General features: G+C 41.3%; 1 protein-coding gene across 5 annotated transcripts in view; it reads right to left on the bottom strand.

Annotated features, from left to right (window-relative positions):
* Window positions 1-26,285, bottom strand: part of PLEKHA7 (pleckstrin homology domain containing A7) — a 159,076-nt gene extending 132,791 nt beyond the window's left edge. For 2 of the 5 annotated variants that reach the window (XM_037402505.1, XM_037402508.1), the window contains exons 1-3: window positions 26,157-26,284; window positions 25,978-26,054; window positions 25,743-25,800 (exon numbers count right to left, since the gene is read on the bottom strand). In XM_037402505.1, the coding sequence (XP_037258402.1) occupies window positions 25,743-25,800; window positions 25,978-26,054; window positions 26,157-26,239 (218 nt within the window). In that variant the 5' untranslated portion in view covers window positions 26,240-26,284. Of the gene's footprint in view, window positions 1-25,365; window positions 25,621-25,742; window positions 25,801-25,977; window positions 26,055-26,156 lie in introns of those variants that run through there. The other 3 variants (XM_037402506.1, XM_037402507.1, XM_037402512.1) reach the window with 3 other exon arrangements.
* Between the last annotated feature and the right edge of the window lie 619 nt (window positions 26,286-26,904).

Below are 26,904 nucleotides of genomic sequence, written 5' to 3'. Positions count from 1 at the left end.
GTGGCAACTACTTCAACCAGGCACAAAACACCCCTCTAATAAAAATAGGGACCTAAGAAAGAAATTCCTTCCAAGTTTTAAGAAGCAACAAGGAACTCTTCAGGGCACCATTTAAAACTTCTCAGAATACACAATGCATATGCCTATGACGGGGGTGAGGGGAGGGGACTTGGGAAATGGTACCGAACAGAAATCTAAAGTATAAAACTACCCAAGGTCAGTTGTTTTCAAAAGTCTTAGTTCTTCTCCCTATACATTCTATAAACTGAAAAAAGGTAAACAAAGACACCTATTGAAGGAAAAAATGGAGAGCAGTTTTTCAATAATATAACTTTCAAAGCAGGTACTGCAGTACCCTTAATGCTTTATTCATGTATTTTCTGACTTCAGTCATTCTAGTTGTCTGTCTTTCACTTCAGATGCTCCTGCTGACAGTATTTTGTTAGCCGTTTGGAATTTCAAAGCTCACAACGGCCATTGTCACAAATGAGAAGCAAAACTAGGGACTCTGTGGAACAGCTTAATTACATGCAGGCAGAATACATTTTAGAGCCAAACTGAACACTGAAAAACAGCAAGATATCTGAATCTGTGCTCTGACTCTATTTAGAACAAAAACTTTGATTAATCCCAGAATCTCAACTAAGTAAGAAAAACCACAAAATGTTACAACACAGAAGCAACTCTCCACTTCGAAATCCTTCCATCAGTTCTAAACAAAGACAACACTACTGTTCTCTTTTACAAATACTTGTTATTGCATCAGTCCCAGACTAGCAGAAAGCTGAAAACACTGTCTAACATGGAGAAAGTTCTCCTCTCTGGAGCTAAATCAACACGCCCAGAAATTGGCAGCTATTAATTTTAGATCTTTGCTGAAAGTATTTAAGAAAAGCTCTTTACTGAGAACAGCTACACAGGTAAGTGACTTTTCCAGTCTTGAAAGATCTACCATCAACCAGGTACCAGCTGCATAGTAAGTTTCCACATAAGACATGGTGTAGGATTTACTCCATATACCACTAAACATAAGTTGCTGAGCTTGTCATTGCATTGCAGTCCACTGGACTTCACATTGGAAAGAAAAGGAATATGGGGGAACAATTCACCTGATCTATTTCAGATTACAGTTTTGAAATAGATGAAGTTGCTCTAGAAATGCCTTTCCTCTGCTACCTAAAAATGAACCTGAAAGTTACTTCCTCAGGTGTCATCTATGTTACAGATACCTACAGCCAGACAGGATGTAAATCTGTCTGATTTCCAGCTAATGGCTTCAAGACCGTACCAAATACACAAGACAGGCATTAAATTCCCAAAGAAAAGCCATGGGTGAGCATATTGCATCACAGATTTGGTTGATCTTGTTAAGGGCAATCATAAAATAACCGAGCCCCTGCAACACCAAGGGTGTTGGCAGTGGCACAGCTTTCAGAAGAGAGACATTTTGTTTTACACACTTACCCTTTTGGCAGCTACGCTCTCATGGTTGTGTCAGGATACACAGCTCCTGGACATCCCTAGGACAATCCCTCTTTCCCCTCTTATGGGGTAAGAAACCCCATAAAAATAGTAAGAACATGTCTTTACCGAGAGTGCTGAAAACAACTCTAGAAACTACTCACTGAAAAAATACTGAGCAGTCCTAAAACACAATATTAGTAAATAAAATTGCGTAAGGAATGAGATGCCAAAAGGCAGAACCAAAACGATACTTCTACTAAAGTAACATTCAACAATTAAGAAGCACGGTTAAACCTGATCCTACTTAATTCATCACGAACACTTTGCTTCTTGATGTTAAACCACAGTACAATTTAAAAGCATTTAAATTATTTAAGATGTGTATTAATGAACTCTAGTGTAAAAATATTATCTCAATGCAAAACTTGGTAATGGATAAGACAAATTTGGCATTGTCTCATATTAAAAATGTAAATTAACTGGATTATTTGGTTTTATATAGATGTACATATGTATACTTGTATTTATATACATATTATATATATTTATGTATATAAGTATTCTGTCAATTCTTCTGGGTTTTCTCAGACTGTACTGAAAAGATTTAGAAACTACAATATTAATTAACAAAGTAATTTATTAGATCAATAGCTATTGTTCTTCATCCAAGATCAGCACACTGTGGATTTCCCTCAAGTCACACAGTATTTCTTCTGATTCACATACAACTATGCAACACTCACTGAATAGCTGGAAGTTCTTCTCTCATAAAACTTGCATATATAGTACCAAAAAAAATATTTAAAAATTATATGTGTAATGCTGTTCAGGAAGTGCTATGGCAGCATATTTTGCAAACAAAATGGTGCCTGGGAAGGGGTTTACAGAAATGAGAATAGAGAGATACTAAAGAGAATAAATTTTAGACTAGAGCCTTCAGGATCAGATTACGGTAGGAACATCCAAGAACATAAAGGAAGTGGACAACTAATCTATGCCAAATCTGAAAACTCATTTAAATGGTTAAATTGGTATCACAAGAAAGTCTAGCCAATGACCACTTATCTATTTTCTAAGGGAGTACTGCAGCTTGTGCTAGATCAGCAGGCAGTACAGTAGTCATGTATAGCAAGACTCCAGTTTGGAAAGGATATAAAAAAGGAAGACATTACACATTGTGTAACTTCCAAGTACACATGGGGAGAGTACACTGAATTATAATTTGACTATTTGATTCTATCTATAACAAAGTCACCTAGAATATTTAGAGGCATTGGTTCAAACTTCAAAGTTGAAAAAACCCCAACGATCACAAACCAAACCCCACAACATTTAATCACCACACTGAAGGAAAAGATGACTAAACATAACTAGTTTTGAATGACACTTTTAAAAACATTATTAATCAAAAAATCTGGGGGTGAGAGGGAGAAAAGGAATTTGAGGGGGGGGGGGGGGCAGGGACCCAACAATAAAGAAATAAAGAATAACAAATACTCTGCCTACTTACCTTCCATTTTCACTTTATTTTTCCAACAGCGATGTATACAAACATATAACAAGCATGAATAAAAACTGCCCAAAGCTCTGTTAATAACAGAAAAACACCGGTTTTGAGACAGCTCCCCAAATACCTTTCTCTCCTTTATTGCGCTTATTGCGGACCTTTACAAAAATCCAGAACTATACCGGCAGCCACAGGGTTTGCTATAATTTCCACATAGCCCGAAAGCTTAACTCATCAAAATGGTGGCTGTATTAAAGCATGACATTTTCTATATAGACAGAAATCACTTTTCCTTTATAAAAATACCCTGTTTTAAATGCAGAACTTTGACAGCCGGGCTTTCCCAGTTTTTATATATTCCCTAGCATGCTTAAGAAAAAGTTAACCTGCAGGAGAAACATATGTCAGGAATGTAACAACACAAAAAAAAAGAATCTGTAACAAGTCCAGGTTTTATGACAGTGTAACCACATTAATTTTCAAGACATTTAGCTTTTTCTGTAGACTCATTTGAGTGACCTATTATTTAGCATTCTTCATTTTGCACCCATTATAATTTCACTTATGAATACTCCTCACAGCTGCACGCACACTCACCTTAATTGAAAGGTTATTGTTAAAAGCTCCTATAAAAGGGAAAGATAGAGACAGATACTGTGGTTTCAGCACAGGAACAGTTTCTAGAAAATGTCAAGGCATAAGATTTAAGGATGGCAGAATAAAGCCTTTAATTATCACCCAGCAGATCATCTAAGTGTGCTAACTGATTAGTGTGTAAGTAAACATTTGGATCTTCAAAGTTTTCCCCATTCCCTAGACAATTTTTGCTTCCTATCTTTACATACATTTGTTAATATTCACTATTTATGGGTAATTTGGTAGAAAGCCCATCACAGCGGATGAGACACATTCTGGCAAAACATCCAATACAAGAAGGACTCGCTGGAGGGAAGGGAGGTAGGATCTTAAAAGTGTGGTTTTAAATTCAGCACTTTGGTTACAATCAAGATACAAGGTTCTCCAACTGCCAACTTCTATTCAGAGAGACGAGCACTTCAGCAACCACTTTGGGAGAGCAGCCAGCACATCCACAGCTACAGAATTAATACGAAGAAATGCTAAAAAACATCCTACTCCCTTACACTGGAACATTCTCCTGTGTGTTTCCTTCCATGCACAGTCACAGTCAGTGCCGTTCTGGCTTACTGACACCTTTCCCGTCTTTGCTAGATTCTCAGCTTTCTTGTCCTGGGGGGCTACTGGATGCTGGCCACTGAGGTCCTGCAATTCCCGACACAAATCAGACCACTGTTTACACATTCCTACATTTCTTCTGCGTGGCTGATGAATACAATATCTCCACTACTTTTTCAGCTGATTACAACCCTGATAACTGAATGGAACCTCTGAAGCACACATAATGAGTTAATTATATTCACATGATGCAACTGAATTTACGGTCACACAGAATCTCAGCTACTGTAACAATTACACAGACCTAGCAAACCCTCATGCACAAAGCAACATAAAAGAGGTAAGACAGGACAAACACACACATCTTGTCACCTTCTGACAGCAACAAAAAATTTATATTGCATATAATAAATTTACACAAGGCATACTAATCCAAACCATGGCAAGATGATTTACCTAAGTCTTCTACCTAAAACTAAATATATGTATACAAAACTAACATACTGTCCTTCTACAAAGTTTTAGACTAGGATCTATTTACCTAAGAAACATATATCTTAGTCTTCAGAAATAAACAGCAATAACTACTTTCTTACTTTGAGTAGTTCAGCTATACAAATTTGATCTAAGCACTGCAGAAGCCCAACTCTAGCAAGACTCAAAATTGTGAACACACAATCTATCATCTAATTTCATTAGTTAGCTTTAAAAAAAAAAGTCCTAAACAAATGCCTCGACACGGATGACAATTTTGAACATTAACTGCTAAAGAAATTTCATTTTTCCCAGGATTTGGCCCTGGCTTTAAACCACAAAGGAGACACGCTGTAGTTATATCCTGTAACACTATATTGTTTGTTTTGATCATTACTGTATTTTTTCCACACCAAGTAATACAGTAATCAGAGAAGTAAAGTGGGAGACTAAGGTTTACTCATTTGTAGACCAGTATACAGCCAAACAATCTCCCAACAACTTCTTGGAAAAGCTCATCTCCAAACATTATGTTTAGGAACAGTCATTCACATTCTGTACATATCCTGTCACTAACTCTTTCCCTCCCCCATTACAAATTGCAGAAAGTAAAAATTTCCTGGGCAGCACATAAACACACCATTCACTGCTAACAGTTCGAAAACATAAAAAGCAGGTATGATTTAAAATGTTTGAAACAAGTGTTTTTCTAAAGAAGTTACCATGTTACATTAGAAAACTGTTATGAAAAATATCCAGCCTATAAAGTCCAATCTATTCAATAATCAATCATCTTAGCTGAAGATATTATTTTCCAAAGCCATTCTGAAGGCACCAGAAGCTAAATACCATTACTTGAAAAGTGCCATTTACATTACACACATGAACAAAAGCTATCATTGTCTTGTCTGAATAAGGCTGACTGCAAATACTTTACACTACAACAGGCCCTTTATTGTATTATCCAAGAGCTTTACCAGTTTGAAGTAACAATGAAGTTTTAATGGAACTTCCCTGGAATCTACTGCTTGATTTGCTGGATAAGTCTCCACTGGAAATATTTACTATACTAGCAACATCTTTGTAAAACTTACCATCCAAAACATGACTTCTGACAAGACATTTAATGTCTTAATTTTCCACAACTCCAGCATGGTTTTTTTCCTCACGTGTATGGATACAAGCTCTGTAGTTCTATGCTGATGCAAATGTTGTTCTGTCATTTCTACACGTGCATGTGTGGGATGAGGGAGGGTATGTTTGTTTTCAAATACAGCTAGCACAACTTGTCATACTTCCCAGACTCTGGATTTAGAACAGAAGGGTTTTTGAAAAGTGTTTTACTGGCGGTATGAGTTCCAAGTCATGTACGTATCTGCGGGCAAGTACATCTGTTGCATAGGTGTCTGTCTTTGGACTTCTACCAGCTTCCCCTGCAGCTTAGCACAATTTATAGCAGAATTCATACAGGAAAACAACAGAGATTCCATGAGTAATCCAAGTCAAGCCTCAATTAAGGCTTTCAAAACAATAATCACTCGGTGCCAATTATGACAGTACTTCTTATATGAACATGCTTTAAGAATCCAAGAGGGCTAGCCAAAGACTGTAATACTTAGCCTTTACTCGTTCAACAGTCTCTCTAAAAGCACATATAAACCCAAATATCCAGCAGCTTTCTACATTTCTGATTGTCACTCCTAACACCGTGAAAAGAATAGAGCTTTAGTTTGGAACTAGGTTTTTTTGCATTTCTATACAAAAATAAGCTTAAAAGGTTTTTAAAAATAAATAGGTAAAATGTTTTTAATTGCCATCCTAGTGTTAATAAACTCCTTCCAATGACTAAACCACTGTTTCTTAAAGGTAAACAATAGGAGTTACCAGCATATGCACGTTCTCATTGCAGAAATATTAAAATTATTTAACAGCCTCCAACTAAAGTTGTTAGAAGACAGAGGAGCACTGCAGAATCCAGTTTTAAAACAAAGTATGTTAAGGTTATCCTTTCTGTCAGATGTATTCAGTTTGCTACTTCCTCTTTCAAAGCACGTGCATTACAACAGTATTTTCACAAACTTATTTTTTAATATATTTAAAAGAGCCAATAATGTAGATTCTCTTTTAAAGGAAAAAAAAAAAACACACCACAACGAACAACGAACACACCCAAAACCAAACCAAGCAATGAATTAAACCCGATTATTGGCAAGCAAGCCACAAAAACAGGCACATCACATACAAAAGCACATAGATTTCAGGAAAAATACACAGCACAATTAAAAAACCTCCCAATAGAAAACTACATCAGCACAAGAGCTAATGTTTTTCATAACGAACCATGTCAAATCTAAGTGAACAGCATTATTAAAAATAAGCATCCACATTATTTAACTGATGTACAAAAATTACTGGTGCCACCAAACCCCTCCACAGAAGTATTCAGTAGGCTTCAACCATCCTTTGAATAATCACACAGAGATGCTGCAGCGCCAAATGACAAACCCACAGTTGTCTGTTTTTCTGATGAAGAGCACACTGCTGACTTTTAAAGGCACAATTTCAGCACAAGTTTAATTTATGGATTAGAATATTTTGGAATATTAACACAACAGCAAAAAATGCCAAGTGCCTGAAGTAAATAAAGCTAAAGGTATCTAAATAACTTAAGTTTTTATGGCCAGAGACCTGATATTATCTTTGAAGCTAATAATGCATGGGTTCTTTATTAAAGAAATAACTTAATTGTTTTTATTTTAAATGTGAATTTGGTGGAGCAAAAATTATAGTAAAACAATCTGGTCAAATTTTGTTGCAGATAGAATTTTTGTGTCAACTTTCCAAATTCTCAATGTTGTTTTTCTGGTATTTGCTGCTGTCTTCATCCTAAATTTGGTCCACCAACGCAAGAGCATAAGCAATTGCCACATTTTTAAAAAAAGAAACAAACAAAATCCTACCACAATTACATTTTGTGTTCGGAGAGATCGGAAAGCCCCTGAAGATTAGTTGAGCTGGCGTAACAACCAAACCTGCCAGAACAATTCATCTGGTTTATAGGCTGTTCCTTGCGGCCATATTTCCCAAGGAATGCTCGAAACCAAATGTATTTCAACTTGGATAAACTCTTCTGGCACTCTGCTCCTGCAACCCTTTTACGAGTAAAGATCCCCCTTATCACCTGACAGGTTTGGGAATCAAGATCAACAACCGAAATGCATGAATGTATCCTCTCACCTGAGAAGAGCACATGCTGGAGGAGGCCTCCGTGCTGCTAAAAGGCTATGCACTCACAAGTAGCTGGCACACGCATGTCCCAAGCACACGATGAAGCAATCCCAGGCAGACATCCTCATGCACTGGGAGGAAGCAGCAGGCAGAGCTCTTCTAGGGCTTACTGAAAGAAACTCTGGCTCACTCCACCGCAGAGGGTGGGCATCTCCGCTTTAAACAGCAAGTCAAACTTAGGACGCACAATTTTTCCCTCCCATTTACACTATTACCGATCTTCAGTGATAAAATGCAAACTCTGTGAGATGTTAGCACAGCGATACCTTGCGTTATTTGAAGTACTTTATGTTGCTGTATTCACAGTACATTCCCTCTAGTTTTGTTAGTCTCGTATTCCATATAAACAGAACAAAAGGATATACTGTTCTTATGATCACAATCTTCCACGCTGAACCCCATTATTCTAAGTTACTGGTCCTAAAACGAACAGTTCTAGCATATTTTCTTCAACCTCCAACTTAACTTCTTGTAATCAATACCAGGCAGATCATTTAAATAAACTTCACCAGGCACAAAATTCTGAGTCTAACACAATTCTACTTTGAATTTCAGGCTTTATGTAATTACAAAAATCATTCAACAATTCCACGTTAACTAGGAAAACAAAGATCTCAAAATATTATTTCTTATTTACGGAACTAAGGAGCTTGGAGAAAATACGGATCATTTCAATTCTGTTTCTCAAGATTAATTCATCCGAAGTGAGACACTTAAAAGCACATTTATTCCTTACTAGTTGCAGAGTTGGTACCAAAAATGCCCTCTTGTGGCACAGCAGGACCCTGCAGAGCCTGCCTTCCATTCTTTCAACTTAAATTTTAAAACAAGAATGTATTACTCGGGGCTTATTTTGAAATTAAAATGAGATAGGAAAGCACATAATAAACTAAACTAAAACTGCAGACATTCATCAGCGGTTGTAAAAACGCTTGAACCCGGTTTCGCTATGTGGTTCTTTTTCCTTGTTTTTGAGTGTTAGTCTAAGCAGTGAGAACATCTAGTCCCTCCTGTAAATCTAAGCATAACCAAATTCCTGGGGAAAGCTGACCCAGGAACTGAGCACTGTCACTTTGGCAGAATCCCGAAAGGAGAATCTTTGTGCTGTTCAAAATCTTTTATTACATAATATGTATAAAAACAATTTCACTGGGAAAGTATCCATGCACTTCAACATCTCCAACAATAGGCAACAACTTGCAAGGCTGCCTCAGCCTCATCCCCACAGACTACGAACTCTCAGAGATGTACCACTGAACATAAAGAGGAGCAATCCAGACAACTGCAATCCTGCAGTCCACAGACAACTACCCAGCTGATATGTTCACCCATGGAGCAAAGCTAGCACACTATGAATTTTTCTGTTTAGAGAAACAGGACTGTGAGGGCTTCTCACACAGGTTTTATTTTTGCTGCTTTTTAACTCTTTGCCTGCCACAATGGCATTAACATAGCCGTTCATTTGCAAGAAAACCAAAAAAAAAAACCCACTAAGAAAGCCTTTCAACTGAAGCCAAACCTCAACAGGCACTAAAACCCTGATGCCCAGCGATGCAGGGGGGTGTCTCCCATCTTGCATCTACAATACAGCACAGTTAAGAGCACATTCTTTAACAGCTCACTCTCGATTGCATTTTCCTAACCGATGGCAATTCCGCCTGCTTGGCGGCCTGCCAGCTTATTCACGAAGATCATCACCAGCAGCTTGTTCCCTTCGTCCTGCGTAAACAGCCTGCTATAAAGGTGTTACTCTTGTTTTTTCACAACACAGCTCAAGGGAGGAAACCATTGTTTGTAAGCACAGGAATACCGTATTTCAGCTGCCAATTAATCTGCAACAGTCCAGAACGTGGTGATGCATCACTAGTGCCTGCTCACTACAAGCGCTCACATCCAGCTGTAGTGGCACACACAGCACTGCGCAGCGGCAGCCAACAGCCAAGTCTGTAAGTGTTAATTCTAAGACAAAAAAAAAAAAACGCACACATTTTAGTCAAACAGGAAAACATTCAACCAGTATTTTTACCTCAGTGCAATAATTCAAATCTAGAAAAAAAACCCCACACAACATTTTCACAACCTGTTATAAAAAGCCTCAGTCAAGCCCAAAATTTCAGTTGGAATACTCAGACAACCTTAGAAAATAACAAAATGTTTTACTTATTTGAGTATCTGAAACTTTTTCTTTTCAGACAGTAACCATCCGTTTGGTTTATACAAAGGCAATTTCAAAGTTTTCAATTGCAGTTTCTAGTTCCAAGAAATATTTTCAAAATACCTGTTATAAAAACAATGCCTTTTAAAATGAAGTTATCATTTAATCCTTAGTGAAATCACTGTGTCATTTCATCTGTAAGAGCACAGATGCAAACTTTAAAAATAAATCCTTTTTGACCAGCGTCACTCAGCTTTTTCTCTACACTTCATTTGTACGTAGCTGAGATGCAAGTCTTCCTGTGAGGAATCAGATGCACATATTTGCAGCCCATATTTTTGTAGCAGTCTGGGCCCCCCAGACTACAGAACACTACGCGATGGTCATGGAAACACACACATCACTGACACTGAACATAAGAGCAGATTCCTCGGGACAAAGCCCTGTTAGCCATGCTGCAAAGCTACTCAGACAGTTCAGAAACCACACAGGATTATGCTGACAGTTTGCCAACCCAGCATGACAACATGGGAAATCAGTAGGATTTAAGAGATTTTTGATCATTTTGCTCACGCAGCATTTCCAGTAAAGATTCTCAAAAACAAGAGAATCAAGAGTCATTAAGCTGCGTCCTTCCACTAACAATCAGACAGCCCTTTCCAAGTACAACCAAGTTTTTCATCCCTTTTCAAACCAATAAATCAGTATTTCCTTACAGAGTTATCCCGGCCTCTGTCTTATTTTCTACATCCTGGTCTTGCTACCTAAAAGGAAAAATTAACTCTCAGAGACGGGGTAAAACCAAGCCTTAGGAAGATCTACAAAACGAGTTACCTGGTCAAGATCCCAACCTATCAAAGCTTTCACACAGTTGTATGTTGTCCTCCACTGCCTGCAGAATATAAGAAAAACATGTGTATGTGTATACACCCATATAAAAGGAGCGGTATGGCTTGGGAAAGAAGAGAAAAAGAAATCACTAAGTTTCCTTATTACCTTAGAACAGCTGTCAAGCCACACCTAAGACTGGAAGACAAGTCTCCGATGAGTAGTACACAGCCTTGTGAGGCTTCCTCCTCAACCAGCCTTCCTCAGGCATATCAGGCGTATTATAACAAAAATTCCTCTCTCCATCATCTAGCCCAGATCACTAACCTGAGTGCTGTCCCAGTACGTCTGCAGCTCTCTTGGTCTCTGTCTTCTGACTCTGGAAGGAAATTCTAAGTCTGTGTACCCACCCACCCTGACTCAGCAAGCCTCCTCTCCAGAGCACCAGCCTACCCATTCAGGCAGGTTAACTCCATTTCCCAACCTCTACAGGAAACAACTCCTCATAATCCTTGAGCAGCTGAATGCTAAGAAGGTCTGTCATTTACAAATTCACTTCACTGTATGCGTGTTTAAACAAATGGTACTGATTACGCAGGTCACAGGTATCTCAGTTTTCTTGAAACTGGGGGCACTTCCCATCGGTTACAGTATCTACACCATCATAGTATCAGTTGTGTAAGGAAGGCAGGTCATTCAGCTGCTGTAGATCCCTTAGCTGTTTGTACCTACTCTGAGCAATTAAGACAATGTACGATACAGGATATCCTTATACAAGTCAACCTTAAAAAGGCAGCTGTGACATTTAAGATAAGCTTCTTTAGCAGGCAATCTACAGGAGAAGCCCATACAAAAAAAAAAAATTTAAAATCCACATTATGATTAATTACATCCTATGCAGTAGCCCATTTGAGTGGGTTGGTCTGCCTTTCTTCCAAGCACTCAAATCGCTGCTTTCCAAAACACAACATCTCTAAAACCTGTTTTTCATGCCCTGTAGAAACTGTTTTCAACATTGTGGGGGGTGGGGTGGGAGCATCAATCTAAGAGCTAGAAAGCTTTAAAGGACATTCCTCTCCTGCCCTATTTCAGATTAAGCACAAACTCCTTCCTCTAATTGTTAGACCTGTCACAAGACAGTAGCCATCCTCATGATTAGCCACCTTAAAAGGTCAAAAAATAAATTTAAAACTTCACTGTAGGAGTTACCCTAGTCTATTTGAATATCAAGCTAGTGAAGAGTCTTTACCCCAATCAACGGTAAAGGTCCACGCTTTAAAAATGAAGGAAAATTAACAGAACCACCTCTACAACCTAAAATGTACTGCAAATCTCTGAATGACCTTTTAACAGCTGAAACTGCATAAATTCCAGGAAAGACTTATGACAGAACTGCTCCTACCATTTTCCAAAGCTTTTGAAAAAGAGATAGAACTTTTTTTTTTCCTAGCATCAAGAAAAATATCCAATACAAAAAATATTTTCTCAAAGCCATTTGCCTCAAGAAGCAGCACATTTATAACGTTGTTTTATGAAGATGGCAAGCGCTTGCCTCTCAAATTTATGTATCCAGCATGAGATACAAAAAAAGCTTTCACTAGACAGTCTTTGCCCTGCTTGAGCTTCAAGAATACTTTTTACAGGGGAAGGGGGGAAGCCGTTAGCCACATCATTATAAACGTATTTTAACATAAATGCAATTTGACACAACCTTTCCTATCATATCAGAAACTCCATTATTTTAACATCACCCTTGTTAATTTAATCTGCCTATAATATATGGTGATAAAGTGATTCTTGTGCATCTAAACTACTTCCAGAAGTTTAATGTTTTAGCTTCTGGGCAGGCACAGAGAAAATATTTCCTCTTATTCAACTAATTCAGTCAACAGTTACATCAGAAGTGAAGAAAAACTACCAGGAACACACTTAAGCTCCTTTTTCTTTCTGCATTTATGACTTGCTAGGAATGGAAGAACAAATTTACATGGTTCTAGATTAAAACAAGCTTGAAAATAGAAAATGAAATCAAGATTTACTATTTAAAATTATCTGAAGCACTCATAAAAAAGTTTATAATGAAATTTTAAAAAATCCATTTTTATCACGTACTAATAAGAGACATTTTATTATAGCTAACTTCAGACGTGAAATGTGAGTGGGACCCACATATTTACTGTCCAAATTTAAGTTGCTTTGTGACCTCTGCTCGAGGTCACCAAACATTAATTCCTGGAAACACTGGTGCAGCACGAAATATCTACTGAAGGCTTTAATACAGCAAATTCAGAAAAATCCAGAACATTATAAAAACAACTACAAGTAAGCAAAAGTACTTCAATGGTCAAGCAGCGTATAATTCATAAATAGAAGTAATTTTGTTCTTGAAGACAGCAGTTCAACTAACAGTAACTTCTACTGACTCTCCAGCTAATGCCAACTTCTCTCTGCTTCCCCGCAAAAAGTAATTTTTTTGATTATTAGACCAAAATTGTTTTCTTTGCCTCACAAATTGTTAAAAGCTTCCAGGACGGCTGGTTTTTCTTACAATAATCCATTCCTAAATGGCAGGTTCAGATGTTTCCTAAACATTTTTCATAGCTTTTGAAATAGAGCTCAAGACTGAAGAAAGTCACAACGCAACTGTGAAACAAGCATGCTACCTTCAAATCAACTAAGAACATTAGGGCTTTGCTAACACTACTCCTCCACTCTGATTTTTCACATGGGCACTCTTCACAGACCATAGCACTCTGAATTCATACCTCCCTCATATTTCTACTCAACTCCCTGGTACAGAAGTCTCATACTGCAATTTAGCATTTTCAGTACAAACTTCAGTAGCCAAAATAAATGGAATGTCAAATTAATTGGCATGGAAGCTGCTGAGCCGAATAAAACACAGAACTGAATAATACAGTAGAATTTTTAATATATTTGCAGAGGACAACGATCTCTGAGATTTCTGTACTATTGCAGAACCAAGAAACCTTGTGACAGAATACTTAAGAACTTTGCTAAATCAACTGAACATACAATCATGCTCAATTTATTTTATATTTTCACCTACATGTTTTACAAATGCCAGAATTCACCCAGAACAGCATTTTCAGCATGTTTCTCTAATTCAGTTTCACCCAAAACGATTATACAGACTTGGTAACAGCAGAAAACATGTTATCATTAATGGAATTCCTGGAAGATGAGATGAAAGGAAATAAAGTTAATATATCATTCTAGGGAAAACAAAACTATTGACGCTGAACTACTCTTAAACTGACTCCATCTGCTTTAACTCATTTGGAATTACCACAGTTTATCCAGCTCATTAATAGAATCTCTTATTGTGCTTCTAATTACAGAAATCTTAAAATTAATCAGAAATAAATAACCCGAAATTTTCTTTCTAAAGGAAACAAACATATTATTGACTAGCAGACCATTACCTATAAAAATTCACTTCCTTTCTATTCCCACATACAAAAAACAAAATAAAAGTAGCAGGTCTATTTACAATGTACCTCATCATAGTTACAGAACCACTCAGGAAATAGCTGTATGACAGCCTAAACATAAATTTGCAAGTCTTCTCATCTCCCTACACAAACAAAACTCTGTTCTGTACATCAATAATTCAAAACTTCTTGTAGCCTTACCACTCATTACTTAAAAACACAATCTACAGCTACTACTTTTTAAGATTTCAAGCAACACAATCCGACTTCTACAAACCAGTTTTTTTAAGCTTCTGCTCTCTGTCAGCCACAGTGACACAGGAACAACCAGCACGCTGGTAATCAGAGACACCCCTCAAACTGCTATATTTGAGAGACACCCCTTCAAGTATCAATGAGCTATTAGATCCAACGAGAAAGATGAGCTGCACAAAAATTGGACTCCTGTAGCTCCCTTCTCTCGGACTGCTACTTTTCTAGTGAGGGAAAAGTCACATTATCCATATACAGAAACTTTGATTTGCCTCCTTGGTTTCTGTCTTCAGCACATCTTACTTATCAACACCATTTAATACTTGATTTGCAACTAGTTTAAACCAATGCTTTCCAACCCTCCCACATCACTAAATTTTACATCCTGTGCACCGCTCACTCAAGAATTTATTCTCCCCAGAGATGGCCAATACATATAGCTCCATCGGTCACTTCTTGAGCCTTGCCTGCTTGTCTTTATGTCCAGCCTTCCAAGCACCTCACCACCCAGCTACGCCTACGGTCCCAGAACCACAGGTTTGACCAGTGAAAGGACAAGAATTTCAGGCACGATAGCCGACTGCTGCATCTGGTCAGTCAAAAAAATAAAAAACTGTGAGCTTCCTTATAAGCAATACTGACGCTGCAGAAGTTGCAGCAAGAGGACGTAGATTTGTGGGGGGCTACTGTAAATCCCCCCAAAACTGTGTTTGAAACAGTCCATAGTATCCAACATGAACACTGCTTCTGGCTTTTTCAAGTCCATGCTGCCAACTGTTCAAAATGCTTTATCTCTTTTCTAATTTGTGAACACATAGACACATCCAAAATCCACATGAAAAGGCTTTCAATTTGCTACTTGCCTACATTTCCAAAATTATTTCACATCTTTCCTTCTCTTCTCCTAACCATGGGTATCTTATTTAAGCAAACTTAGTTTAAACACTGCTTCCACAAACTTCCACTGTTTGGGGCATGTATTTTACTATTATTATCATTAGAACTGGAACGATGAGCACAGATTCTGCCTGCCCAGTACGACCCCATGGACTAGCTGCTGGGCCTGGCATGTGGCACACCCTGCCCCTTGGTCCTCCACTGCCAAGTGGGGCGCAGGGCTAGGGGGCTGCCTGCACAGCAAGCCCCCGGGGAACCTCTGGCTCAGACACTGCAACTGCAGCTCAGCTACTAACTCTGCAGCCATCCCAAGGGAAAGTCACAACTGAGACCCCATCTTCCATGTCCAAAGAAGAGCAAGGAAGCTGAAGGGTCCTGAGAACGAGTTCTACGAGGTGTGGCTGAAGGAACTGGGGGTGTTTAGCCTGGAGAAACGGAGGCTCAGGGGGTGGCTGATCGCTCTCTACAACTACCTGAAAAGAGGTTGTAGCAAGGTGGGGGTTAGCCTCTTCTAAACAAGTAGCAAGCAACAAGATGAGAGGAAACAGCCTGAAGTTGTGCCAGGAAAAGTTTAGATCGCATATTAGGAAAAATTTCTTCACCTAAAGGGTTGTTAAGCACTGGAACAGGCTGCCCAGGAAAGTCGTTGATTCCCCATCCTTGGAGGTATCTAACTTAACTGGCACTTAGGGACATGGTTTAGAGGTGGACTTGGCAGTGTTCACTTTATGGTTGGACTCTATGATCTTAAGGCTCTTTTCCAACCGAAATGATTCTATGATTCCTTGCTGTAGTCAGTATACAGGAGTGAATGTTTCCTTGCTGTGCAGAAACCAATCAGGTACAAGGTTTATTTAAATCTCATACAAAACTTGAAGATACTTCTACTGAAATTCTCTGAATGACCTGGCAAAACCAATAATATTCTTGCAGCATTTCAAATTGCTCAGTAAGGGACATGGAAACTACCAGAGTTTAAAAATCCATATTATTTGTAAATCTCTAAGCCGGGGCTACTCTGCATCAATATGACAGCTCCTGAACAGCAAACACTGGCTATTATGTTTGAATGTCTTTCTAGCATATTTTCGTACCTTATCATAGAATCAGATTGGAAAAGACCTTTGAGATTCTCAAGTCCAACTGTTAACCCAGGGCTGCCAAGTCCATCCCTAAACTGCGACCCTGAGCACTGCATCTATGTTTTCTAAACACCTCCATGGATGGCGATTCCTCCCCCTCCCTGGGCAGCCTGTTCCAGTGCTTGATCACCCTTTCAGTGAAAAAACTGTTCCTAACACCCGATCTAAACCTCCCCTCTTGTCCTGTCACTTGTTATCTGGGAGGAGAAACCAACCCCCACCTGCCTGCAGCCCTGCCAGGTAGCTGTAGAGAGCAATAGGGTACCCCCAAGCCTCCTCCTCTCCAGACTCAACACCCCCAGTTCCCTCAGCCGCTCCTCACAGGACTTGTGCTCCTGCCCCTTCCCCAGCTCCGTTGCCCGTCTCTGGACACGCTGCAGCACCTCTACGTCCCTCCTGGAGTGAGGGGCCCAAAACTGAACCCAGGATTAAGTAGAGAGGCACGATCGCCTCCCTTGTCCTGCTGGCCACACTGTTTCTGTTACAAGCCAGGATGCTGCTGGCCTTCTTGGCCACCTGGGCTCATTCATGTTCAGCTGGCCACCAGCCAGCACCCCCAGGTCCTTTCCCACCAGGCAGCTTCCCAGCCACTCTGCCCCAAGCCTGTAGCGCTGTGTGGGGTTGCTGTGACCGAAGTGCAGGACTTGGCACTTCTCCTGGTTGAACCCCATACTATTGGCCTTGGCCCATCGGCCCAGCCTGCCCAGACCCCCCTGCAGAGCCTGCCTGCCCTCTGGCAGATCAACACATCCCCCAACTTGGTGTCATCTGCAAAGGTACCGAGGGAGCACTCGATCCCCTTGCCCAGATCATCGATAAAGGCATTAAGCAGGACCGGCCCCAGCACCGAGCCCTGGGGACGCCGCTTGTGCCCGGTGCCAGCGGGGTGTAACTCCATTCCCCGCCGCGCTCTGGGCTCGGTGTCCAGCCAGCTTCCAGCCCAGCGCAGAGCACACCCCTCCCAGCCGTGGGCAGCCGCTTTCTCCAGGAGATGCTGTGGGAGACGGTGCCGAAGGCTTTACTAAGGTCCAGACAGGCAACATTCACTATGACATTTTGAAACAAACATGCAGCTTACAAGAAGCCAATAATTATATTTTTTCAGATGAAACAACATAAAAAATAACAGCAGCTTTTCTGTTTAGTCATCTTTGACAGTCAGTCTATACAAAGCTCCCCGAAAAAAAGTCACCTGCGTGTTGCAGAATCGACATGTATTTTCAAAATGCTCAGTACTCTGCACTTAGTAAAGGATATTTGGACTCTAGGAAGTAAATAAAAATGTATTAAAAGTCCTCACTTGACAAAGAATGGTAAATAAAATCCAGCTATTACTCAAATGCTTTGTTTCAACAGTGTATCCAGATCTCATTTTAAAAGTTTTGGTGGTTTTGGTTGTACTTTTTATTAAACTAAAGATAAATCCTTTAAAGACACAGATAAGCAATACGGAAAACAAGGGTTTAAACAGAAAACTTCAGGCAGAAAAGCACATACCTACTACATATTGGTAACAAGCTTTTGTACCTGTCTAGACAAGTCAGTGACGTTCTTGCCAAGTACTACATGGCAGGCAATCAAAAAGAAAAGGGTTGGGCTCTTAACCAGCTTTTTCTTGGATTTTAACATCTTTAATTACAAATCTGCTTTTCAATTAAAAGTTCTGCTTCTAAAGACAGTATCCCAGAGCAGACCTTGTAAAACCACCTAATAATGCTGCAGGAAAAGACAAACTACAAATAAAATGAGGTTTTATCCCCATCCTTTACCATTACGCAAGCCAAGGTCATAAAAAAGCTTTTTTAAAAAGCACATCTAGGAGGCAAAGACAAAACAAATTAGATTTAACAGTAAATCAGAATGTACACTCATACCAGATCGAATCAGATATTAAGTAAATGTGGCACCACATTATTCAAGCTGGTCTTTGCAGGGATGCAGCACTACAATACTGAAGCAGTACATTTAATCTGTACCATTCGAAGTGTTGAATAGCTTATCTATTTCCTCATCTGATGTGGTAGGCATACTGCACACTTCTAAAAGCAGTCTGAAATGTAATACAAGATTATGAAAACTATTTTCAAGACTATATCAATACCTACAGTCCAACTGCATTTATTTTTAATCTTTACATTTTGAACAGACTTTTAGAAATATTGAAACACTTGCTGCAAAATGCAGCTTCCTAAAACATATGCACGTTTACCTGCACAGAGATTCCATGAATGCAGAAGTGGAATACTTCAAGAAAGAGGCTGAATGAATGAAGTTTTTCTGGCAGATTCATGTTAAAGAAGCTAGATTACATACTGAATGAAATACGGATGCTAGCAGTTCTGAAGAACCAATTCACACCTTTGTTTCTGGGCTACAATGCAAGGAAGCCATATAACCCCAACCAGAACAACAGAATGTTGCCCTGTTTCCCAGACAACTTTGATTTTCAGAAGACTTCAACACCCAAAACAACATCTCAAGTTAATGGAAACTACGCTTTAAGTATCTGTTATCCTTGCTCCTCAGGTAGTCAGTGATCAGTTTTCCAGCAAGTCTGTATTTCGGAAAAAAGGCGAACAAGGATTCACAATCCAAGCTGCATACTTTTTGATGCAGCCTTGCTAAAAAAAAATAATACAAAGGCAAAACCAAAACCCAGCACCACCTCTTATACACCCCTCCTTCACCTAAGGAATGCACACCATGTTCCTCTTCATTCCATAATGTTCCTTTTCATTCATGTACATCGCTGAATCAAACCGCATGTGGCATTTGCCTTATGCAGAGCTCCAAGCCTGATCTTCCAGAGGGCACTCTGAAATTCAGGCAGCATGAATGTATCCTCTTCTGGCTTTCTGGGAGCTAAACTACAAAGTACTTCTGCTGCCTGCAATTGTCAGCAATCTCTGCCCGAGTACAAATCTATCTGTGTTTATTTCACTCTTTAACAATTGATCTCTCATTTTAACTGTCACCAAAAAAGGACACTTAATTATTTCCTCAACTTGAATGAAACAGCTACTGTAACTACCCAGCAGGCCCAATATTCACAGCTTTTATTTTATTAAACAGGCTGTCTGATCACGCTCAGAGCAGGAGAACAACGGACAAGAGAGGAGATACAGAGAAACTCATAGAAGCTGCCAAAACGGGAATGCTTTCTTACAAGAAATTAAAAATAGGAACAAAAAGCACCAACACCGCTTCACTCCCATCCTGGCAGCTTTTCCCTTCCTGCCAGCGAGCCAGTAGAGGCCGCTCCAGACCACCTCTGGCTCCTGCAGAACTGCAGGCTGGGACAGCTTCCCAGCCCTCAGATTGCAGCACAAAAACCAACTCCAGCGCTTCTCTTCCACCTCTCAATTTCATGTCTGCTTTTCCACCTGCCCAAATTACCTCAGTGAATTCTAGTCCCCTCAAGGGCGACTCCTGATGAAATTCTAGTAACCAGTCATAACCCACAGACTACTTCATGTGGTGCCTCCAGATTGATCCAAACTAGAGCTTTACCCGCTGCCGTGGAACAAGTCCACGTTTCCTTCCCTGAAAGTCTCTCCATGACATTTTACATCCTTTCATTTTGCCAGAGACTATCCACAAATTTGCTAGCGACAGTGTAAACATCTTCACTTTTGGTTGGTGAAGTTCTCATGTGGTTCCAGCTACATAATTTTTATTCCACTTCAGGAACTCCACACAAACTGGTTATACTCAGCAATGGCAGAGGGAAGTACTCCGCAGGCCACCTCCTCACAGGTGGGTTTCATCTTGGTTCATATACTTACTTATACACTACTTGACATCTTTTATCTAAGCACCAGTTCAGGAACCATAAAGAACATCTATATCGAAGATGTCATCATGAGGGACATCACTACTCCTTACAGTGGTTAAGTGCTCCAAAATCTTTTGCTTCTACAGCAATAACCATCATGGTAAACAGAGCAAGAAAAAAAATAATAGTAATTTGCATTTATAGCAGGACACAAAACACACAGAGTAAGCAGTACTTTAGCTCACCTAAACAGCCACTAAAAAGAAACAATCTTCAACATCCTACTAGGAGTAGCGGAGAAGACAGGAATTTCTGCAGGGCAGAAGAAACTTGTTGATTAAGTTTCTTAATGAGATTATAAAACAATTTTATCAGATAATTGAAAGGACTAAACTAAATAATCCAGATGGTCTCTTCTCCTTTGGACTTCTCTGATTAAATAATCATTAATTGGGTATCCTCTATAGCCCACACTGGGTAAATTTGAGCTCTGGTATGGTGTTCAGTGACATGATATCTGAGCATACACGTTTGGCACAGGAGAACCAAAGTTACCAAGGCAGACTTCAGTTTGGTGCTCTTCGCTAGTTTACTATTTCCACATACTTGAAATACATACCATGCGTACTTCCTACATACAGTAAAAGCTAAATAAAAGAATTAAAGAATAACAGTTGCAGTTTACAGACTACTGCTATGAACAATCGTGATTTCATTAAGTTTTGTTTCTTGTACATCCACTGTTAACTGAAGAGGCCAAGTTGGACTAAAAACTGATATCATAAAAAAAAAAAATAAACAAACAAACAAACACAGGGTAAGCTTCAGATACCTAAGTGCTGATTTCCACTTTTTTGTTCTTAATTTTAGACTAGAATTTGAATACAATACTACCTTTCAGATGTAAAATATTACCGCAGCGGTCTAAAACAGCCTCTACAGCACCAGTACACTTTTTTTAGCATACTTTAATACAAGTCGGTTAGGTATCTAATACTGGAAGAATGGATCCTTTCACACAAATACCCGTCTCAATCTTTCAAAGCTATAAGAAGGTAACAAAAAAAGCATTCCAGCTTTCCAACTTCCCTCAGTCTTTTGGATGATCAGAAAAAGATAAGCAGCAAAAGGTAACAAAAGGGTGGATTATAATGCATACATGCACTGGTTTTCCATCAGTCTCTTGGCTGCATGTCAAATCTCCTTCCCCAAAAAGAGACGCTGCAACCAGTTACCACTTCACATCAGCAACCCAACTACCAGAAACAAACCAGAGCAAGTCCTTATTCAATTCCACATACACTCAGCAGCAACAACCATTCTGCAACCTTTTCTAACATAAAACTCAACAAACACATTTCAAAAACATCAGCAGAGGAAACAAGCAAAAAAAAAGAGACGGGAAAGAGTGGTGTGAGCTATCCTCAGCACTCGAAGTCAGAAAACACAACATCCATGATGCTGTTAGACAAAGAAACATCTAGTCCTGCGACCACGCCTGAATCGATGTTCCTCTTAAAATAGAACAAAGGTTGGCATACCAAATTGAACACTCAGGGTTTTTTGGTTTTAAGAAAAAAGTTAAATTGCTGGTTTTACACATTTTTGTCACTTGAAGATAAGAGAAAATAAAGTCACATTAATGAAAAAAGTCTAACAGTTCACAAGCAGTGATGACCAAATTGCAGCCTTTCATAACTGGTATCTAGATTGAGTATAGCTGATCATGCCATGTCTTTCTTTGATCAAGAGTAACAAAGATGCCGAGGCTATGTATGTGGAAAGCTATAAAATGGTATAAAAAGCTATCCCGTTTTCTCATTAGGACAAGCTATTTAAGTTGCAAATAAGCCACAAAAGAAAAACCCAGATTTTGCCAAAACTACTACATGGAACCCCGAAAAAGTTTGTACATCGTGTGTCTAATGTTTCATTTAGTGGTTTTATCATAAAAGCCAACACTGTGGTAATAGGATTTGCCACTACCAAGAAAACCTCAAGAATAATCAAAACAGAGAAAATCATCCAGGAAGACTTGAACATGCATAAATGGGAAGAACTGGAATGTAGCTTCACACATGGCTTCCTAGTATAAGTTACACTCTTGGAAATTAAAGCAGTAACAGAAAAGAAAGATCTGAATGTATCAGTCAATTGGCAGCATTTACATGTGTTGTCAGCGTGGGTGTCTTCCCCAAATAGGCAAACAACCTAAAATGCAGAAAGCTGGGAAATTTTTAGAGCCAAGAAAGCCCTTTTGTTGTTTGAGTGTCTCAAAAAGCTCATTCCAGCATACAATTCCGTTAACTCACATGCAGGAAAGATGACTTCATATCGCAAGAGGTGCAGAGAAGAACTACAGGATAATCAGACAGACCACCCTTTTTAAAGGGCTGGACAAAGAACTCTGCCTATTTAGCGGAGCAAAACAAGACTAAGAGGGGATGTGATTTCAGAAAAACTTCTCAAGTAAATAACCATGTCCCCCTTAAACTAAAGGGCAGCTGCTTAACCATAGCACAGCACTGATACACAAAAAACATTATAAACCAGAGCACATAGATTTTGAAAGCTTCTATCCAACAGAACTGGAGTTCTGGAAATTTTCAAACTCCTGGTATCTGGAAAGGGGAAAAAGAGCTTACCTGGTTTTGAAATTAAGCTTGACCTGCTTACAGATCTTTGGTTTACTATATGATGCTTCAAGACTGTCCATAGTATTGAAGGAAGTAATAAAGACATGGAAGTAAATGGACATACGATTAGCTGAAGTCAAAGACTGCTCACATGTAATGTTTTCTCTAATACCAGAAATCAGTTATGTAAGTGTAGTCAGCCTATACACATTTAAATAAAATGTCTGATACCGTGTCATACATTAAAATATTTTAAACGGAAATACTACTTAGTAATATTTTAATTTTAAAAAATACTTCAATAATATTTAAAATAGAAATAAGACTTACAAGATACATAAAGAAATTGACCAAAGAGCAAAAACTACAACAGGTGCATTAACAGTGGAAATTATCATAAGAGAGAAGGGTTACTTGTATCATTCCTCCTGACACCCTTCAACAAATTGGCCAAGGAGGGACAATGTGCTCATGAAATTTCTGTGGATGACACCAGACTGAAAACTGTCACCAGTACGAAGAGGACTGGGTAATTATACAGGAGAGCTCATGGTTTTTGAGAGCTGGAATGCCAGAAAATGGAATTTAGTAGTACAACATGTGAAATTATGCATTTAGGGACCAGTAACCTTTTCTGTAAGCTGAGAACTCATCACGTGGAATCAGCATAGGAGGAATGAACAAAGCAGTGAGGTATGAAAATCCTCATCTAAGGATGCTGATGTTTATGTGAGCACAAGGAGAGGTCAGTAAGTTCTTGGAAGAAAACCTGAGAAATTCCACTTGGCTCAGGAAGCCTCTGAACTGAAAATAGAGAGGCTAGAGCAGCGCTGGGGGAAGTATCACCGCTGAAGAGGATACTGGATACAGGTGAATCTTTGGTCTGAAGCAGTACAGCTGAACAGATTTATGTCAAAAAATTACTGTTGTTGCTTAAAAAACTTTGCTTGGCTGAAGATGGTCGATTTTATCCAATTGCTCTGTAAAATACACACTCGATTCCATATCCACATTTCATTTCCTGCAGCAATTCCGGTCCATGATAAAGAATGCTATTAGCACAAGTTACAACAATGCACTGCACACAACTGTAATTTAATGGATCAGAAATTAAGTTTTGTAATTGCCTGACAAACAAGACACAAGAATGAACTTCCAAACAGAGCAGCTGGGACAAGGAATTCAAGCAGTTTTAGAATCATACTAGTAAGCTTCTGGAAAGGACAGAAAAACAAATAAATGTATTCCTACGAAGAAGAAAGAAGCTTGTGTTGATATATCTGTGCAAAGGATCTGTTTACATTCCATTTAGAGACTGTACAGCTATCCTATTTTAGAGTTCCATCGGCCTCCTATGTAACCAGAACTTTTATTCCTTTCTTTCAAGGCACTGGCCACAGTTAAAGGGTGGCTGCTCCAGTGCCTTCCTGCTACCTCTGGTTCACGAGTTGAGGGCTAAACTCACTGCCCAGTCCAACACTGTAAGGAATTCTCTGGCTCAGCCAAAAAGGGTTGACAGCCTTTTTTTCTCCTTTGTAGGGGAAAAAAAAAGGACATTTTAGGATCATCTGGAATTTTATCTAACAAACATCCTAGCACATGAGGTATTTATGATGCCTTCAGTCAATTCCTCCTTCATCTGGCCCAGTATAGTTTTGAAGTTTGATCTTAACTAAAAAACTCAAGTTTGTCAAAGGTTTTGGGGTACACTCTGCAAGTGTTTCAAAACTACGTATTTGTGACACAGCTGTCAGCACCTGTAGGTGACTGTACTCAATGACCTGGCTTAACCATGCCAGCCCAGCACTGATGAGTTAGATAGCATGAGTGTTTTCCAATCTTTTTCTGTTAGTTTCATTGCATTTGTCATGCATCCATTTCCAATGGAAAATTCAAAGACACCACAAGTGACACACAAGCCTATATCCAAGGTATACCTGAGTTGTACTGATTTGATTACATCTCTACTTTTTACATCAGTTTTTACATTTGTAAAAGCCTTATACATGCGATGCTTGGAAGAAGGTCTGTTAATTACCTGATTTGACTACAACAGGCTTTCATCTCACGGAATACAAGTGCCTTAAAGGAGGCACATCTCAACTTTTTAACCATTCTCTGAGCAAGATATGCTGCATGAAAAGACACGATGGTGGCCACAAAAGTTCATCTGTTCAGCCCCGTCTCTGGGAAGAAACCCCTAAAGCCTTTCGCTTGCAAAACTTCCCGGTGCCGCATCCACAGCCACGAGCCGTTTAAAATAAACATATAAAACCAAAACAAAACACAACGATCCACCTTCATCCATGACCGGCGCTCGGCAATGCAACGCTCCACCTGCCACAAACCGCACTTTGCATACCAGGAGGGCGGGGGACCCAGCACAAAAACAGCCAGCGAAGAACGGAGCCGCTGGGGGAGACCTGTTGCCCGCCGCCGGGAGAGCGCGGCGCGGCACAGCGCGGCGCGGCACGGCGCTGCACAGCCCGCATCCCGCCGGCCAACTTTCCCCCGCCACCGCACACCTCGTCGTCACTTTCCCTCACGTTGATCATTAATTAGGCGGCGGACGCGGCGGGCTGGGGAGGGGAGCCGGGGTGGGAAGGCCCGGCGCCCTCCGCTCCGCCTGAGGCGGCCCCGCGGGCGGGCAGGGGCCGGGGCCGGGCAGTACTCACTCGATGAAGTAGCTGGCGCCCTCCTCGGAGAAGCCCTCCTCCCATCCGCGGGGCAGGTCTGCAGGGGACGGGGAGGGAGAGAGAGAGAGAGAAAGCGGGGAGGAAGGGGTGAGAACTTCGCCCGCGCCCCTGAGACGCCTCACCGCCCGCGGGGGGGGGGGGCGGGGGGGTGAGGAGGGGGCGCGGCGCCACCGTTAGCGGTGCCCGGCGGGAGGGCGGCCCGGCCAGCACCCACCTGAGCGGATCATGTGGCCGGAGTTGACGGGCTCCCCGGTGCGCGGGTGCAGCCAAGTGGTGCTGCGGGTCAGGTCGCTGCGAGAGGGAAGCGGAAAACATGCACCTGTTAGCGACGGCGGGCGAGCGGGAGCGGGGCCACCCCCGCCCCCGCGCCCCTTCCCCCCGGCACCTCCTTACTCGATGAAGAAGACTCGCCCGTCCTTGCAGACGCCGTAGGACCAGTGCTCAGGTAGAGTGTCCCGCCCCACCGCCGCCGCCATGTTCGCCGTGCGCGCAGCCAGCCAGCCAGCCGGCCGGGGAGGGGGTGCGGGCGGGCGGGCGGGCGGCCGGCGCTCGGCGCCCAGCGCCCGGCCCTGCTCGGCAGCGCCACTGCGGCCGCCGGAGGCGCGGCGCCCCGGCGCGGGTGAGGGGCGACACCTCCCGCCCCTCGGGAGGCCGGCGCCTGCCCCGGGGAAGCGAGGGCGAAGCGAAGGCGGCAGCCTCGGGCGGCGCCGGCCGGCTTTGTCCCCGCGCCCGCCCGGCCCCGCGGGGGCTGCTGGCCCCGTCCCCTCACGCCCCGGCGGAGCAGCGGCCCCCCGCGGCCGCCTCCGCCTCACAGGGCGGCGGGGGGGGCTCTGGGGCGGTGGCGCGGGCGGGAACGGGAGCGGCCGCGGGGCGGGCTGGGGGCCGCGCCCCCCCTGAGGCGCTCGGCGCTGTGGCCGGGCCGCGCTCCGGCGCCGGGCTCGGACCCCCGGCCAGCCGGCAGCCCGGGGCAGCAGGGTGAGCACGGGGGTGCCGGCACCTGGCTCCCAGCCTGTCCCGGGGTGCAGCGTGAGGGGAGAAGGGCCGCGGGGACCTCGCACCTCGGGTGCGGGGGCGATCGCTGCAAGGTGAGAAGACAGTGGAGCGTCAGTCACAGTCAGTCCACAAAGCAGAGCTGCCACCA

Source organism: Falco rusticolus, chromosome 10 (assembly GCF_015220075.1).
Source record: "Falco rusticolus isolate bFalRus1 chromosome 10, bFalRus1.pri, whole genome shotgun sequence".
Classification (NCBI taxonomy): domain Eukaryota; kingdom Metazoa; phylum Chordata; class Aves; order Falconiformes; family Falconidae; genus Falco; species Falco rusticolus.
Note: the sequence above shows the minus strand (reverse complement) of the source record. Positions and strands in the feature narration are given on the sequence as shown.